At 43.1% G+C, this 19,652-nt stretch overlaps 1 protein-coding gene across 2 annotated transcripts in view; it reads right to left on the reverse strand.

Moving 5' to 3' along the window:
* Positions 1–18,433, reverse strand: part of CNOT10 (CCR4-NOT transcription complex subunit 10) — a 58,537-nt gene extending 40,104 nt beyond the window's left edge. For both annotated transcript variants that reach the window (XM_027522784.1, XM_027522783.1), the window contains exons 1-4: positions 18,159–18,433; positions 2,833–2,927; positions 2,274–2,435; positions 913–1,063 (exon numbers count right to left, since the gene is read on the reverse strand). In XM_027522784.1, the coding sequence (XP_027378585.1) occupies positions 913–1,063; positions 2,274–2,435; positions 2,833–2,927; positions 18,159–18,180 (430 nt within the window). In that variant the 5' untranslated portion in view covers positions 18,181–18,433. The remainder of the gene's footprint in view (positions 1–912; positions 1,064–2,273; positions 2,436–2,832; positions 2,928–18,158) is intronic.
* Positions 18,434–19,652: the final 1,219 nt, after the last annotated feature.

Genomic DNA, 19,652 nt, shown 5'->3' on the forward strand with positions numbered 1-19,652 from the left:
CAGTGACAGCTGTCCAGCCAGCCGTCAGCACAGGGACCTGGAATCTTCCCAAAGCGGCATCTGTCCTATAGTGACCGTAACAGCAATCAGCGATCTATAAATCAAGAACACACACTAGTGTTTTGAATTTGGAAGAAAGACCTCGTGGAGAACAAGACACCTGAAATCCGCTTGCTCACAGGCTGGAAGCCAACAGCCCTCTCTACACGATTCTTAGGTCCAGCTTTGCTGGTGCTTTATTCACGCCCTCTTCTTTCTGTGCCCTTACTTTAACTTTTACTGGAGTATAGTTGCTTTCCGACGTTGTGTCAGTTTCTGCTGTTCAGCAAAGTGAATCAGCTATACTTAAACATATACCCCTATTTTTTGGATTTCTGTCCCATTCAGGTCACCGCAGAGCAGTGGTCCTTACTTTTCTTAGCATTCTTATTCGAGGCCGGTAACTGTAAGCTAGTTAACAAAAGGCTAATTGTATTCTATATGATCTACTCTATGATTACCTACAAGAATTTCAATTAGGCAATATATGAAGTAAAATACTACCCTGTCCCCCTCACTTCCAAAACACTCCTTCCTTAATACAGCAGTGAAGAAAGAAAGGATCAGGTACACGAAGGCAGTGTTTAAAGAGCAAAGAAAAAAAAAAAATCAGTGAATCTTTCCAATCAGAAACAGCATTTCCAACAGTTATCTTCAAAGACTGGGGTGGGGGTAACAGCAGGATATTAAAGAAAAACCTAGATTTATCTAGAAGTGATAGAATTTTTTTTTTCTAACCATTAAGATAATCTGACACTGCTTTTTCTTTCTTTAAACACTCATAAAGGATTCTGATTTAGGTTATCTAGACACAAGTATCACAGACCTTTGCAAGTGTGAGGAGATAGGCAAATTTCTTGACAGATGACATACCGAAAGGTTCTATGAACTGATAAAGTTTTTCGCCAACGGATATGGCCTCTGTATACTGCCGCAGATGATACAGGATGACTGCTTGATTGTAATACAACATGCTGTTTTCAACATCATCCAACCCATCCATTTCTTCAACAGCCGAGTGTACCTATAGAACAATCAAAGGAGATTGTGTTCTAACAGTGAGAAAATAAAGAGTAAAGGTGCGAGAATCTAAATGAATAAGCAGGAACGCAGGCCAACATTTTTAATCTAAAATCTCCCACACTGTCAATAGGACCTATAGGTTTTTTGGTAAATTTCTGGCTGTGCTGGGTCTTCACCGTTGCACACAGACCTTCTGCAGTTGCAGAGAGCGGGGCTTCCTGCCCAGTCGCAGAGCGGGGGCTTCTCATTGTGGAGCACCGGCTCTAGGGATGCAAGTTCTAGTAGTTGGATCCCTGGTTGATCCTTGGGTCAGGAAGATCCCCTAGAGGGGGAAACGGCAACCTGTTCCTGTATTCGTCCCTGGAAAAGTCCTATGGACCGAGGAGCCTGATGGGCTACAGTCCATGGGGTCTCAAAGAGTGGGACGCGACTGACTGACTGGGCCCGCAGACACGCTACAGTATGGTGGTTCTCATGAATTTAGCACGGGGGCTCAAAAGCCAAACAGAACTGGGTTCATGTAGCTCTTACTACGTAAAAGCTTTGTGTCTTTGGACAATTTACACAAGTCATCCGTACCTTAGCGTTCAAGTCTATTAAATGAGAAAAAAAATGTAGTAGCTACTTCATCGGGCTGCTGGGAAGAATAAGTGAGATGTCAGACATAGGTTCTTAGTTACGTAAGGTCTCACTGTGCGGTCAGCACTGAAGGTCTGCCACCAGCCCTCTTCAGTATCAAAAGTCTAACCTTGAGATGCTATTATGACCAGACCAATGACCAAGGCAAGTCACAAACCGTAAATAAGTTGTATCTTCTATTTAAAAGACTAATCATTTCCTGACCCCAAATGCTAAAACAATGACATTATTATTAATAATCAGATCTTTAAGCTATAAGATTATAATCTCAACAGCTACATTTTTCATATATTTCTATTCTAATTCTTTCTCAAAACTCCAAAGCTCATTCAGATTTTGTATATTAGCTTATTCTGTTCAAGTTTGAAACGCATCAGAACATAAAATCACATAGCATACCTTCATTTCCTAGAAAATAAATTGTATACAAATAAAACTAATACAAATGTTGCAGATACATTAGAAATTGTGCTATTAATATCAAATAAAAAGTCACATTAATTTTACTTAACTAATTTAATTTCATAGAGAGCACCACAATACCTTATAATGAAATTCATGTATGGTATTACCTGATTCTTCAGCTGGTTAAGTGTTTGTCTCAAACTATCTGTTGTTGTCTGGTTACTTTTAAAAAACTCAGCTACTGCTGTATTCAATATTATTTTATAATCATCTTTGTTTATATCTTGTAGGCAGGTAAGATGTTGCAGACAGACATCGTAATTTCCAGCCTAAAACAAAAATACACAAACAAAATCACATACCAACTTTAAGAACTTTACATTCATTTCCAAATATATTTCATTCATCTTCATTTAAAAGCTTTTACAAAGATATAATCCCCCTAAATATACTAAAGTCACTAGATGAAATAATAGTCACATCAATTAAAAAACTGTGATATGATTTTGGAAACACAAAAACTTGGCAATGGCTTATTATTATTTATTATTATTCCCATTCCTTTCACGATATTTAAACTCTAAAATTAAAGAAACTTAAACCTAAACCTACTCTCTGAAGCTAACTCTTAAATTAGTACAGAGCAAAGATCATAAATTCACGGTGAAAATATTCATGCTTGACAGATTCTAAAAATGGAACAGATTAAGAGAAACCGTGTCTTACTGTGAAAGCTTGGAAAGCACTGGTGGACAACTCCTTCTCTTGATCAGTGATCCCAGAGGACGGGCCTGGCCCTTCGTGCTTCTCTGCTCCCTGATCTGCAAACACACAAGTTTGATAGTTCTTTAGAAGTAACAGCTGTCCAGTGAACGCGTCCCGAGTTTTCCTCTTAATTGTCTTCTTCCTCCTGGAGTTGCCAAAGTCAGACCTTTCTCAGCTACAATGAATAATTGGTATTTTTTGTATTTATTTTTATTTTTTGGCCATGCAGCATGTGGGATCTTAGTTCCCAGACCAGGAATTAAAACCTGCCCCCTGCATCAGAAGTGCAGATTCTTAACCACTGAACCATCAGGGAAGTTTGCTAACTAATGTTATACTTGAGGAATGAAGCATTCTTTCAAAAACTTAAAAAATGTCTCCCTTTGCTGTGGAAATCTTTATATAAGGATTATAGCTCTGTCCATTAGGACATCCAGGCTGAGAATATCGTGCTCTCTTCAAAATATCAGACCTGGGACTTCCCTGCCTACCAACGCAGGGGACACATGGGTTCGATCTCTGGTCCAGGAAGAATCCACATGCCACGGGGCAACTAAGCCCGTGCGCCACAATTACTGAGTCAGCGCTCTAGAGCCCACCAGCTGCACCTAGACAAAGCCTGCACGCACAACAAGCACCCAGCACAGCCAGAAAGAAGGAAAGAAAAATGAACAACTCCTGTCTTAAAAAAAAGAACTAGATCTGCCTCCCACCACAGCAATACACCCCAAATCTCATGTATTCAAGAACCTATGCTAGGCGCTAGAGACACGAAGAATTTATAAGCACATGTGAGATGCCTTCAAGAAGTTTATCATCTAGTTAGAAAGTAGTAACATTTAACAATGAGAAAATGACACCGATAAGAATTCATAGGTAATTACCAAGCAATGAAGGCTTTCATAGGCTTAGAAATCGAAAAGCCAGGATTAATACATTTAAAAAGCTTCCTTAATAGAAGTTTCTGTATATATTATTTCTGCCCTACAATTTACTGTTTTAAAAATTAGTTTTTTATTTAAAAAAAATTCCCAAATAAATGCAAAAATCTCAGCTAATGCAAGTTTTAAACTACTCAAGGACAACACCTGTCGAGTCTGAGTGTAAATTGGTCAGACCTCCTGGGAAGTAATCACCAATACCTGTCCATGTACAACCTCTTGACCAAACAACCCCACTTCCAGGTATTCACTCTACAAATACACAAAGATGCTCACTGCAGCGCTGTTTATAATAGTGAATGACTAGAAATAAACATCCTTCAGTTAAGAAAACTGCTAAGTAAACTGTGGTATAGAAATACAATGGCACACTAAACAATTGTTACAAGTTGAGTCCTGACAATGCCTTGACGTGGAGAAACATCCTCAACATCTTCTTAAATAGAAAAAGCAGACTGCAAACAGTTTTATACAACAGAGCTCCATGTTTTATAAAAATACACAGATATTCTGAATGTATACAGAATAACATTTGGAAGGATTAACATCCAGTTTGTAGTCGTTACCTTCAGGGAATGGGACAGGAGAGAGATATGACTTTCCTTCCTATTGCTCTTAATTGTGAGACCCAGGAGGGCTCTGTCTATGGTGTTTTCCTGGATACAAAACTTTCCGACCCTTCCCCCCCACCCCCCCACCCCCACGTCCTGTCCCATTTCTTGCTTGTAGGAAAAAGCTTCCGACTCCTAGATCTTCCTTAAGTTCAAAGGGCAGATTCAAACAGCAGGGCAGATTCAAACAGCAAACAGGGAAGACAGAGCAGTCGAGAAACAGCAGGGCAGGGCCCTGGTTCCTGCTCAAGGAATATATGTATCTCTGAGTTCTTTTGCAGGAACTCTGTCCCTACCCAATGGAGGATGGTAACTTCAGGCTGAGCACACGATTCTGGTTACCTCAGCACCAGCCTATCAGAGGAAAGCCACAAACCCTGCAGGTCTCAACCCAGGTTTTGCCTACAAAAACTTTTGGCTACAAACTGTTGGGGGAGTTTGGGTTTTTTTTAGCACAAGCTACCCATTCTCCATTCTTGGCACTGCAATAAATCTTTTTCTGCTCCAAACTCTGACATCTTGGTTTGGCCTCACTGTGCCTCAGGCACACAAACTTGCATTTAACAACTGTCTAAATTTTTATAATGATCATTGATCACTTTTTTTAAGTTTTATTTTTAAATGCCTGCCTAGGGACTTTCGGTGTTCCAGTGGCTAAGGCTTCACACTCCCAATCCAGGAGGCTGGGTTTTGGGCCTGGTGGAGGAACTCAATGCCTGGTGGAGGAACTAGACTCCACAAGCTGCAACTAGGGCCCAGTGTAGCCAAATAAACAAAAACAAACATTAAATAAATAAGTGTCTGTCTAAAAACTAACGTAAGGTTTAGAAGATAAGGGGTCTAGTGACTGCAGATCTATCAGAGAAAACTATGGCGGGGCTGGTGGGGGTGGGTTGCTTCTGGATTTGTGAGAGTTCATTAAACCATAGGTACCCTTATGGCATGAGCATTTTTTGGTGGGGCTGCACAGCTCAGCATGTGGGGTCTTATTTCCCTGACCATGGATCAAACCTGTGCCCCCTGCAGCAGAAGTGTGGAGTCTTAACCACTGGACTACATGGGAAGTCCTGCTATTTTTTGATAATGGCCTAGAAAACTGTTTTCCAGGAGCATGTCAAAGAACCCAGTGTCAAAAGAGCTGATTTTAGGAAGCCCTTAGTTCAGTTCAGTTGCTCAGTCACGTCAGACTCTTCGTAACCCCATGGACTGTAACACACTAGGCTTCCCTGTCCATCACCAACTCCTGGAGCTTGCTCAAACTCATGTCCATCGAGTCGGTGACGCCATCCAACCATCTCATCCTCTGTATTCCCCTTCTCCTTCTGCCTTCAATCTTTCCCAGCATCACGGTCTTTTCTAGTGAGTCAGTTCTTCACATCAGGTGGCCAAAGTATTGGACTTCAGTCTCAGCATTAGTCCTTCCAATGAATATTCAGGACTGATTTCCTTTAGGATGGACTGGTTTGATCTCCTTGCAGTCCAAGGGACTCTCAAGAGTCTTCTCCAACAACACAGTTCAAAAGCATCAATTCTTCGGCATTCTGCTTTCTTTATAGTTTAACTCTCTCACATCCATACATGACTACTGGAAAAATCATAGTTTTGACTATAAAGACCTGTGTCAGTAAAGTAATGTATCTGCTTTGTAACATGCTGTCTAGGTTGGTCATAGCTTTTCTTCCAAGGAGCAAGCGTCTTTTAATTTCATGGCTGCAATCACCATCTGCAGTGATCTTGGAGCCCCCCAAAATAAATCTGTCACTGTTTCCCCATCTATTTGCCATGAAGTGATGGGACCGGATGTCATAATCTTTGTTTTTTGAATATTGAGTTTTAAGCCAGCTTTTTCACTCTCCTCTTTCACTTTCATCAAGAGGCTCTTTAGTTCTTCACTTTCTGCCCTAAGGGTGGTGTCATCTGCATATCTGAGGTTATTGATATTTCTCCCGGCAATCTTGATTCCAGCTTGTGCTTCACTCAATCCAGCATTTTGCATGATATACTCTGCATATAAGTCAAATAAGCAGGGTGACAATATACAGCCTTGACGTACTCCTTTTCCTATTTGGAACCAGTCTGTTGTTCCACAACCAGTTCTAACTGTTGCTTCTTGACCTGTATACAGATCTCAGGAGGCAGGTCAGGCGGTCTGATATTCCCATCTCTCTAAGAATTTTCCACAGTTTGTTGTGATCCACAGAGTCAAAAGCTTTGGCGTAATCAATGAAGCAAAAGTAGATGTTTTTGTGGAATTCTTTTGCTTTTTCGATGATCCAATGGATGTTGGCAATTTGATCTCTGGTTCCTCTGCCTTTTCTAAATCCAGCTTGAACATGTGGAAGTTCTCGGTTCACATACTGTTGAAGCCTGGCATGGAGAATTTTGAGCATTACTTTGCTGGTGTGTGAGATGAGCGTGTGGAAGCCCTGGCCAGGCACATAACAACAGTCAGTAAAGACTCCAGTTTCCCTATCGTCACAGTACAGTGAAAACACGTGTCTTAGAATTAGTCACATTTCCAGTCTGGTCTCCCCTTGACCACCAATCTCTTTGGTTAGAGATGTAACTAAATACTAGCTTCCTTCCCACTTTCTCGTTCTGTGATAGGCTTTTTTTAAACAAAATACTTATTTCTGCACTTTAAATATACAAATAAACAATGAATTGCATTTAGTGTGAACAGCTCCTTAGATCACTGTGAAACCCCTATTCTTAGACTGAATACTCTTGAGAATCACCACATACTTTAAAACAAAATGCAACTTGTGAACTTATCTAAGACTTAGATCTGCTAACAAAAAAAAAAGAGGTATTCTGGTATTTGGGTTTAAAGAAGTGTTACTTCTGATAATTAAAGTTACATAAATTAGTATTTCATTTCCACTTGGCATACAGATAGATAAGAACTGAGTCCTAACAGAGAGGAAAAACTAATAGTTTGATGAAGAGAGCTCACTGGTTTGAGAAGACTCTGTCAAACAGCTTTTTCATTAAAAAGCTAGTAACAGTGAGTTTCTGTTAAGTCAACTGCTTACACAATACACCTGCCTGGCAAAACTTTCAAGTGCCCAATTACAGGAAAAACCAATTTCTTTAAAATGTGTAAAACTAAGGACACAGGATTTCAGGATCCCCAAAAAGCAAAGTATGAGTTTAGATTGAGATGGAACCTCAACTCTAGGTAGAGTCAACATATTAACAATGAGCATAGATATTAATACTTAAAAAAATTCTTAAAGGAAACCTGACGTATCTCCCCTCATACAGAAGTACACTAAACTGAAACCAAATACCCCAAATTCTTAGTTTGCCGTCAAGTTATCTCCACAGCTTCTTCTAAAAATACAGCCTCCCGACATTAGATGACATTCTTTAACAGGGCTTCTGGGTCCTAATGTCATTTATAAATTGTGATTTATAAATACAGGGCAGAGGGAAACACAAGACAACTCACCAAGTCACTGAAGAGTTAAGCTTCTACTTTCCACTAGAACAGATTGGTTCATGTGGCCACTGCTATCATTATCCTCTAGAAACTGTGGTGGTGATGGTGGTTTAGTCACGTCAGTTGTGTCCAACTCTGCGACCCCATGGACTGTAGCCCACAAGTCCACCAGGCTCCTCTGTCCATGGGCTTCTCCAGGCAAGAACACTGGAGTGGGTGGCTGTTTCCTCCTCTAAGGTATCTTTCCCACCCAGGGATCAAACTCAGGTCTCCTGCACTATAGGCAGGAGACTGAGCCACCAGGGAAGCCCCTGCTGCTGCTGCTACTGCTAAGTCGTTTCAGTTGTGTCCAACTCTGTGTGACCCCATAGACGGCAGCCTACCAGGCTCCCCCTTCCCTGGGATTCTCCAGGCAAGAACACTGGAGTGGGTTGCCATTACCTTCTCCAATGCATGAAAGTGAAAAGTGAAAGTAAATCTAAAATCCTCTAAATAAGGACAGAAGCACATTGATAAGCTAGACTCTAAGGCTGACAAAAGACTCTGAAACAGACATTTTAGAGATCTGAGCTCATAAACAGCCTCTTACATGTTGCTGCTACTGCTGCTAAGTCGCTTCAGTCGTGTCCAACTCTGTGTGACTGTAGAGATGGCAGCCCACCAGGGTTCCCCGTCCCTGGGATTCTCCAGGCAAGAACACTGGAGTGGGTTGCCATTTCCTTCTCCAGTGCATGAAAGTGAAAAGTGAAAGTGAAGTCGCTCAGTCGTGTCCGACTCTTAGCGACCCCATGGACTGCAGCCTACCAGGCTCCTCTGTCCATGGATTTTCCAGGCAAGAGTACTGGAGTGGGGTGCCATTGCCTTCTCCGTCTTACATGTTAACCAGCCATTATTCTACTTACATTCTTTTACTTCAAGATAAAACTTAAGGGAAAAAAATATTACTTCAATGAGATTATTATTTTTATTTTCCTTATCTTTATGCACTTTTCAAGTTTTCTCCAAGGAATAGTCTCTAAAACATTCATTTTAGAGGTAACTGACTTCTTACCAGAAAGAGTCTGCACATAATTCCACAATGTGTCTTTATTTGTCCAGAAATAGTCTCCGTTGCCAATTGAAAGATTATATGACCGTTCATCCATAAGCTTGACCTTCCTTCTACTCTGGCCTAATGAACAGGGCTGACCATGGAGGCGTACAGAGCTCTTTGGCACACAAACCTTGACGTTTTTTAAGCCAACAGGCTTCATTTCTAACCAAACAATTAGGTTTAAACTAAGTAGAAAAGAAACACACCACTTTCCCCAAACTGAAAAAAGTCAGTTAACTGAAAGCCCAGACAGATTCCAGTACAGAATGTTAACAATTCAATTCTGATTGGAGGAGGATCTGCCATACAAGTTACACTTTTCCAAATAGAGCTCCGATGAGGTTCAAGGAAAGAAAATTTTCCCCCAGGACAAAAGAAATGAAGGCCTAATGAAGTCTGCTGCTATACTTGCAAAACAATGTTGATGCCTTTGTGAAGGAAAATTTTAAATAAGAAAGATGCCATTTCAAAGAAAAATAATTCAGGTTTACTAAAGCCACCAGCCAGCCAAGGTTCACAAGCCTCACACGTGGTTTTCTATCACTGGAACAAGTACACCTGTCTTACGAAGTCCTACGTACGATGGCTGCTTCCTCCACACCGCAGAGGAGGACCATGTGACCAGCAAGGCTGCAGACTTGAACACAGAAGAGATAAAGAAGAGAAAAGCAAGCACACTCTGGGGAAGACAGGCGAAGCAGAACACTACCAGCGCAGATAAGCATTTTTATTTTCATACCTGAGTAGTTTGGGGGCATAGATTTACTATAGTTTTCAGATATTAATACTTATTAATTTATGAGCTCAGAAAGCTGAGATTTTTCCTCAAACTTTTACATTCAACTTAGATATCTTACTCTATTTGGAGTTTTCATTTTAAAGGGCTGTGATGAATGTTTGATTTCACTTACACTTTCAAACATAAAATTTTAACCACTTTAAATAATTTAATATAACCCATTTTAGCAACAATCTTTGACTTAAAAATACAAAATTTCCGAAGAACTCAAATAGCTTATAAATCTAAAAAATTAAGCTTATGAGAACAGTGACTCTTTAATTATGTGCATGCAATAATATAAAGGCTTCAATTTACAATCACAACTCTAAGTCAATTATTTACTCAATTATACATTTTAAATTGGAATTATAAGACTAAATTCTTAAATCTTAAAAACACTTAAAATATCCTATGTAGGTCACTTAAAGATAATTTATGTACAGACTCCATTAACTACACTTTGATTAAAAAATAAAAAGGTTTAAAAAACAAAACCCAGATTCCTTATTGGACCTTGAAAAAAGCAAATGGCAAGATAGTATTGCACAGTTTATTTCTTCTTTGGCATACACATATATACGGTTCTCCCTGGAGGCTCAGGTGGTAAACAATCTGCCTGCAATGTGGGAGACTGGGGTTCAACCCCTGGGTGGGGAAGATCTCCTGGAGAAGGGATGACAACCCACTCCAGTATTCTTGCCTGGAGAATTCCATGGACAGAGGAGCCTGGAGGGCTACAGTCCATGGGGTCGCAAAGAGTCGGATACGTGTGTGTGTGTGTGTGTGTGTGTATGAATATATATTTGATGGTCTGGAAGAACACACAAACTCAGTTACCTGGAGAGTGAGACTGTGCAGAAGTGATAGAGGACTTCATGTTTTTTACCTCATATACTTAATAACAATCAAAACGTTGGGGGTGTTTAAAATAAAAGTAGCCTTGGCTTAAAGTTCTCTCATTTTGTTCTTCCTACCATTTAAAAAAAAAACCCGTTATTGGAGTATAGCTGCTTTACAGCATTGTGTTAGTTTCTACTGCACAGCAACGTGAACCAGTTGTACGTATACATATATCCCCTCGTTTTGGACTGCCTTCCCATGGAGGTCACCACAGAGCACCGAGCGGAGTCCCCGCGCTGCACACTAGGTCTCGCGAGTCCTCTACTTTATGCATAGTATCAGTAGTGATACATGTCAACCCCAGTCTCCCAGCTCCTCCCACATTCCTCCTTTCCCCTTGGTGTCCATGTATTGGTTCTCTATGTCAGTGTGTCTATTTCTACTTCGCAAATAAAATCGTCTATACCAATTTTTTCAGATTGCACGTGTATGCGTTAATACATATTTGTCTTTTTCCTTCTGACCTACTTCACTCTATATGACGGTCACCAGGTCCATTCATGTCTTCTTGCCATTTTTACAGTCATCCTGGCTCAAGATTTCAAAGCCAAAAAAAAAAAAAAAAAAGATTTCAAAGCCATCTTTAAATACTCGTCTCCTGACTTCCTATTACTCATCTGGTCGTCTTTCCCTTTTTCACGTAATCAGCAAACACACACCTCACCTCAGCTGATCGTCACAAGCTATAACCAGGTGAGGTAAATAAATCAGGAAACTATTAGGAATAAACTAAAAGACTATTAGGACCCCCATTTTACAAATGAAGAAACAGGCTCAATTTAGAGCCTTTTTCAAAGAGCAAGGCTTCATGCTCACCAACTAGTCCGAGTCATCCACAAGTTCTGCCAATTTCACTCCTTCAAAGATTCTCACACCTGCCCCTCTTCTCCATCAACCCCTACCCTAAAGTAATACTAGTCGGCATTTTTAAAAACCAGGGCCTACGCTGAGCCCTTTCCAAAACTGTGAGGTAGATATAATCATTCTCTTTCTCCACACAGGAAAACTGAGGCTTAAAAAAATGGTTTCTTAAAAAAATCTGCCCAAGGTCACACAAATAACAAGTAGCACAAGCAGGATGAACCTAGGCTGTCTGACTTCACACCCCAGGCTCCTAACTCTTCATCACTTAGCTGGCTCACTTAAAACAAGAACTCATGGACTAGTGGCTAAGACTTCGAGCTCTCAAGGCAGGGTGCCCAGGTTCTCTTCCTGGTCGGAACTAGATCTCTCACGCTGCCACTAAAAGGTCCTGGATGCCCCTGCCGAAATCTCTAAGGCTCCTCTTTAGTTAGAAAGAAATCCCACCTTCTTCCATGGCCTGTACAAGGCTGGAAGAAGCTGGCCTCTGCCACAATTCTAACCGCCTCTTGCTATGCTTCCTCTGCTGACTAGGCTATGAATATGCTGAGTGCTTTGATACACCAGCTATTGGTCTAGGAGCTGGAGGTAGCACACTACTAAACAGACAAACGTGCCTGTCCTCACGGTGCTTAGGCTCCAGGGGTCTTCCTGCTGTCCAAGGGGTCTGCACAGTGGATACTCCTCCCACCTGTATCCTTCTTCCCCCATTCGGCCCGCTGGCTCTTTATCGTCAGGGTCTTGTTCAAATGTCGTCTCTAACAGAGCCCTTCCTCCTCTTATCAATCCACTCAAAGTAGGATCCCTGCTCTCAGTTATCCTTTACCCTCTTATTTTCTCTTCACATTTCTTTTGGCCGGGGGGGGGGCACACCATGCATCATGTGAGATCTTAGTTCCCTGGCCAGGGATGGAACCCACGCTCCCTGTAGAGGAAGTGTGGATTCTTAACCACTGAATCCCTAGGAGAGTCCCTCTTCACAATTTATCACAGCTTGAAATCCTAATTATTTCTTACATTGTTCACATATTTATCTGCCTTTCATGTATATTACAAGCTCCATGAGGACAGACACTTTGCAGCGCCTGGCAGGGTAGGCTAAACTGGTGAATATTACTGAATAAATTAATCCACAACATTAGCTGGTTTCAGTCTCTGGGCTTCCAGTTTTGTTTTATTTAACTCTATCCTTACCTACTTAATACAAAGTCAACCTGGTTATCCAGGCAGGAAGTTTCCTACAGTGTGGGCTATAAGCCTACACCAATCAAAGCAACAATCACTCTAAACCCTATTTTTCTGTGACACACATTAATAGCTCTTCCCAAGTGGGAGTGTCACTATTACAGGGCTGTCTCTAACAGACTGAAGAGCAGACCGTCAAAAGCGGGGGCTGTGTCACATCCATTTCTTCAACATCAAAGGCAGGGCTTGGCACTCGATTCTGGCAAACCAAAGAATGATTAAGTAGAAGAATAACGGAGGTAAGACTTGAAACCTAGATAGATTTCAGAGCTAAAAGGTCATTCCAGGCAAGGGCACTGATATGGACAAGCAGGAATGGTAAAGCTGGGGGAGAGACAATGTCGTAAATTGAGAAGGAATATGCTGGTCACCTTTCCCTTCATGGATAGCAGCCTTATTGTGGTGAAAGGGCTCTGCAACTCAATGAAGTTATGAGCCATGCCATGCAGGGCCCAAAGATGATGGGTCACAGTGAAGAGTTCTGACAAAACGTGGTCCACTGGAGGAGGAAATGGCAACCCACTCCAGTATTCCTGCCTGGAGAACCCATGGACATGAGTATCCGTATGAAAGGCAAAAAGATATGACACTGGAAGGTGAGCCCCCAGGTTGGAAGGTGTCTCATATGCTACTTGGGAAGCTGCTACTGCTGCTAAGTCGCTTCAGTCGTGTCCGACTCTGTGTGACCCCAGAGACGGCAGCCCACCAGGCCCCACCGTCCCTGGGATTCTCCAGGCAAGAACACTGGAGTGGGTTGCCATTTCCTTCTTCAATGCAGGAAAGTGAAAAGTGAAAGTGAAGTCGCTCAGTCGTGTCCGACTCTTAGCGACCCCATGGACTGCAGCCTTCCAGGCTCCTCCATCCATGGGATTTTCCAGGCAAGAGTACTGGAGTGGGGTGCCATTGCCTTCTCCGAGCAGAGGGCAATTACCAATAGCTCCAGAAAGAATGAAGTGGCTGGGCCAACATGGGAACAACACTCAGCTATGGATGCGTGTGGCTGTAAAGTCTGATGCTGTAGATAAGGATACTGCATAGGGACCCGGAATGTTAGGTCCATTAATCAAGATAAATTGGGCGTGGTCAAGCAGGAGATGGCAAGAGTGAACATCAACATCTTAGGAATAAGTGAACTAAAATGGAGGGGAATGGGTGAATTTAATTCAGATGACCATCTACCACTGTGGGCAAGAATCCCTTAGAAGAAACTGAGTAGCCCTCATGGTCAACAAGAGTCCAAAATGCATTACTTGGGTGCAGTCTCAAAAACAATGAAATAATCTCGGTTCGATTCCAAGGCAAACCATTCAACATCATAGTAATTCAAGTCTATTCCCCAACCATTGATGTTGAAGAAGCTGAAGCTGACCAGTTCTATGAAGACCTATGGGCCTCCCTAGTGGCTCAGATGGTAAAGAATCTGCCTGCAATGCAGGAGACCCAGGACTGATTCCTGGGTTAGGAAGATCCCCTGAAGAAGGGAATGACTACCCACTCCAGTATTCTTGCCAAGAGAATTCCAAGGACAGAGGAGCTTCTAGAACGAACACCAAAAAAAAAGACGTCCTTTTCATCATAGGGGATTGGCATGCAAAAGTAGGAAGTCCAGACAAACCCAGAATAACAGGCAAGTTTGGCCACAGAGTAAAAATGAAGGAGGGCAAAGGCTAACAGAGTTTTGTCAAGAGAACATGCTGGTCATATCAAATACCCTTTTCCCACAACCCAAGAGAAGACTCTACACGTGGACGTCACCAGATGATCAATACCGAAATCAGACTGATTATGTTCTTTGCAGCCAAAGATGCAGACTCTGTAAACAGTCAGCAAAAACAAGACTTGGGGCTGCATGTAGTTCAGATCATGAGCTCCTTATTGCAAAATTCAGGCTTAAACTGAAGAGAGTAGATAAAACCACTAGGCCTTTCATGTATGACCTAAATCAAATCCCTTATACAGTGGAGGTAATGAACAGATTCAAGGGATTAGATCTGGAGTGCCTGAAGAATTATGGACAGAGGTTTTTAACACTGTACAGGAGGCAGTGAACAAAACCATCCCAAAGAAAAACAAATGCAATAAGGCAAAGTGGCTGTCTGAGGAGGCTTTCCAAATAGCTGAGGAAAGAAAAGAAATGAAAGGCAAGGGACAAAGGGAAAGCAATACCCAACTGAATGCAGAGTTCCAGAGAACAGCAAGGAGGGACCAGAAGGCCTTCTTAAGCGACCAATGCAAAGAAACAGAGGGAAACAATAGAATGGGAAAGACTAGAGATCTCTTCAAGAAAATTAGAGATATCAAGGGAACATTTCATCCAAGGATGGACACAATAAAGGACAGAAATGGTATGGACCTAACAGAAGCAGAAGAGATTAAGAGGTGGCAAGAATACACAGAAGAACTGTACAAAAAAGGTCATGATGACTAAGATAACCACAGTGGTGTGGTCACTCAACTAGAGCCAGACATCCTGGAATGTGAAGTCACGTGGGCCTTAGGAAGGAAGCATCACTACGAACAAAGCTAGTGGAGGTGATGGAATTCCAGCTGAGCTATTTCAAATCCTGAAAGATGATGCTGTTAAAGTGCTATAGTCAATATGTCATCAAATTTGGAAAACTCAGTAGTGGCTACAGGACTGGAAGAGGTCAGTTTTCATTGCAATCCCAAAGAAAGGCAACACCAAAGAATGTTCCAACTACTGTACAATTGCACTCATTTCACATGTTAGCAAGGTAATACTCAAAATCCTTCAAGCTAGGCTTCAACAGCACCTGAACTGAGAACTGCCAGATGTACAAGCTGGGTTTCAAAGGGGCAGAGGAACCAGAGATGGAACTGTCAATGTTCTTTGGAACATGGAAGAAGCAAGGGAGTTCCAGAAAAACTTCTGCTTCAGTAAAGCCTTTGACTGTGTGGATCACAACAAATTGTGGAAAATTCTTAAAGAGATGGGATTACCAGACCACCTTAACTGTCTCCTGAGAAACTTGTATGTGGCTAAAAAGCAACACTTAGAACTGGACGTGGAACAACTGACATGCAAAATTAGGAAAGAAGTACAAGAAGGCTGTATATTGTCACCCTGGTTATTTAACTTCTATGCAAAGCTCATCGTGTGAAATGCCAGGCTGGATGAAATAACAAGCTGGAATCAAGACTGCTGGAAGTATCAACAACCTCAGATACACAGATGATAGCACTCTAATAGCAGAAAGCAAAGAGGAAAGAAAGAGCCTCCTGATGAGGGTGAAAGAGGAGAGTGAAAAAGCTGGCCTGAAATTCAACATTCGAAAAACTAAGATCATGGCATCTGGTCCCATCACTTCATGGCAAATAGAAGGGGAAAAAGTGGAAGCAGTGATAGACTGGCATGTATAGTCAAAGCTACGGTTTTTCTAGTAGTCATGGTTTTTCTAGTAAGGATGTGAGAGTTGGACCATAAAGAAGGCTGAGTACTTCAGAATTCATGCTTTCAAACTGTGGTGCTGGAGAAGACTCTTGAGAGCCCCCTGGACTGCAAAGAATTCAAACCAGTCAATCCTAAAGGAAATCAAGCCTGAATATTCATTGGCAAATAAATATATATATATTTATTAGTATATAATAATTGTTGCTGAAACTCCAATACTTTGGCCACCTGATGTGAAGAGTGAACTCACTGGAAAAGACTCTGATGCTGGGAAGGATTGAAGGCAAGAGGAGAAGGGGGCTGCAGAAAATGAAACGGTTAGACAGCATTATGGAGTCAATGGACAAGAATTTTAGCAAACTCTGGGAGAGAGTGGAGGACAGAGGAGCCTGGCAGGCTACCGTCCATGGAATCACAAAGAGTAGGATATGACTTAGCACCTAAACAACAGCAACATGCTGGTCCCCTTGGTTCACACCTGGACTGCTGCTGCTGCTAAGTCGCTTCAGTCGTGTCCGACTCAGTGTGACCCATAGATGGCAGCCCATCAGGCTCCCCCGTTCCTGGGATCCTCCAGGCAAGAACACTGGAGTGGGTTGCCATTTCCTTCTCCAATGCATGAAAGTGAAAAGTGAAAGTGAAGTTGCTTAGTCGTGTCTGGCTCTGAGTGACCCCACGGACTGCAGCCCACCAGGCCCCTCCATCCATGGGATTTTCCAGGCAAGAGTACTGGAGTGGGGTGCCATCGCCTTCTCCGTCAGACTTGGACAGGCCAAGCTTATTCCCTGCGTGGAACTTTCTCTCAACCCACCCCTCCCCATTCCATGAGGCTCACTCCATTTCATTGGGCTCAACCATCACCTCACGAAAGGCTTTTCCTGATCAGCCTACCTAAAATTCTCTAGCACGCTCTAAATGCTTAGCCCTGCTTTCTAGATCTTTTCTCTTGTTTTTCTTAGATTACTGAAGAGATGTTCTAATGATTTTACTTATCTGTACCTGTATTACGATTGGCACGGTCCCCTGAAGTAGGAAACGGCAACGCCATCCACTATTCTTGCCTGGAAAATTTCATAGACAGAGGAGCCTGACGGGCTACAGTCCATGGGGTTGAAAAGAGCAACTGAGCACACACGCATGTATCAGGATTGGCTCACTTTAATATCAAATCCAGTTTGTCAATTATTGAGATCAGGATCTAATTAAAAAATCCTGGAGCACATTTTCTTTTCCCTCTTAAAAAATATATACATTTTATTGTAAAAAGTCTGTGTTGACCACTTCTAAAACCCGTAATTTAAGCGCCTTCCAACAAAACGTGGATGGATGCCACAGAGAACATTATTTTCTTACGGGAAACAGGTATCAAGACCGTCCCAGAGGTAGGCAGGAAAGAATTTTATATTCCTCAAATAGAGAAGAGTCTAGGAATGGAATAGTAATCCATAAAGAAAACCGTTGAGATTAATCTTGATGAACTAGAGGGAAAAAGGTTCTAAATAACAAGGCACTAGAGAGCACAGACCGAAGTGAGACACGATAACGTTATGTCTATTTCAATAAGTGGTTTCGACAAAGTTAATTACACAGGACGTCGCTGACCACAGGCAGGCTGGTGTGGCCGAAGTCACCCAGTTAAGTGCCGTAGTCTGAGCCACGGGCATCACGGCACTGCGTCTCCGGGGTGAACTTTCCTTGCTCTGCCTTCCCCAGTGGGAAGCCGAAAAGTCTGTGAAACGGCCATCTAGACTCATGCTTTTTAAACCAAAGAAATTCCGAAGAGCAAGGCAAAGGCGAACAGAAGCGGCTTCGTGTTGCACTTGGTAAGAAACTACTGGACCTGGGGCCCAAAGACTCACATTAGCGGCGGCCGAAGGAGGGTCTACGGGAGAGAAATGCACGCCCCAAAGAGAGCAGCCACGAAGTCCCCAACTGGGGCCCCGCGGCAGCAGCGCAGGGTCTGCCCGCTCCCGCCGCTCCAGCGCGCGGGCACCTCACCTGCCGGCTTGTCTGCAGCCATCTTCCCGCCTCGGCTCGGATTCTTCCCTGCAGGTGGCGTGGCCTCCACTCCAGCTGCCCAGCTGGCTGCTGTCCTGGACGTCGGAGGACGAGCCTGCGCCCACCCCGGTTCCGGGCCCCCGGGTTCCGGCCTGGGGAGTGGGCAGTCGGCGGGCTAAGGAAGTGACGAAGGCTAGTTCGCGTCGTCTAGCAACAGCACCAGCAGCGTCCCCTGCCCGGGCGGCGCCACTGCCTCCACTTATGCGCGGTTTCCGCCCCGCGGAGTCCCCTGACACACTACTTCCGGGCGCCGAGGCCAGCGTGGGAACTGCGCCTGGCCCCGCCCTACGCCAGCGTCCTCGGTGCCCCGCCCCCGCGGCGTGCGCGCGCGCGCGCACTCGCTCGTTTGCGCGTGTGCTGGCCGGGCTGGGCTGTACGGGGTCCCTTGTGCTTACACTGATAACAGTTGGTAACAATTGATGAGTATTGGAATTCTTGTCCCTTATTTCACGTGAAACCACAACTACACCTCATATCTATGTGTTAAGCATTGAGCCTTGCACTTGGCTTGTACACCTGTAATAATTTCTCACAGCTTTGTGAGAAAGCCCAGTTGCGGGTCCGTGTTTGAAAGCAAAATAAAACATTTTATTTTAGAAGTTTTAGATTTACAGAAAAATTGCAGATGATACTTGGAGCTCTTGCGTACTCCTCACCTAGTTGCCCTTGTTGTGAGCATCTTGAATAATTATTCAAGACGTACCCTACTGAGGCACGTCTGTCACATATGAGAAACCACCTCGGTTGATATATTATTATTAACTAAATTCAGCGTTTAAAAAATTAAAAAAAAATTTTTTTTCAGCTAGTGTCCCTTTTCTGTTCCGGGATCTTGTCCAAGATGCCACATTAAATTTATTCATGTATCCTTAGGCTTTTGTTTGACTGTGCCCCGCGGCTTGTGCTATCTTAGTTTCCCTCACCAGGTATCTAACCTAGACGGCCATCCGATTCCTAATCACTGGACTGCCAGGGAGTTCCCTCCTTAGGCTATTCTTGACTGATCACTTCTCAGATTTTCCTTGTTCTTGATGACTTTGACAGCTTTGAAGAGTACTGGTGAGGACTTCTGAAGAATGGACCTGGATTTGGGTCTATACAGGTAATGGCAACCCACTCCAATACTCCTGCCTGGAAAATCCCATGGGTCAGAGGAGCCTGGTCGCGAAGAGTCGGACACGACTGAACGACTTCACTTTCACTTTTCACTTTCCTGCATTGGAGAAGGAAATGGCAACCCACTCCAGTGTTCTTGCCTGGAGAATCCCAGGGACGGGGGAGCCTGGTGGGCTGCCGTCTATGGGGGTCGCACAGAGTTGGACACGACTGAAGTGACTTAGCAGAAGCAGCAGTGTTTTTTCATGGTGAGACTAGGGTAATAGGTTTTAGGGAGAAAGACCACAGAAGTGACTAGCCATTCATGTTGCTGCAAAT

This window comes from Bos indicus x Bos taurus, chromosome 22 (genome assembly GCF_003369695.1).
Source record: "Bos indicus x Bos taurus breed Angus x Brahman F1 hybrid chromosome 22, Bos_hybrid_MaternalHap_v2.0, whole genome shotgun sequence".
NCBI lineage: Eukaryota > Metazoa > Chordata > Mammalia > Artiodactyla > Bovidae > Bos > Bos indicus x Bos taurus.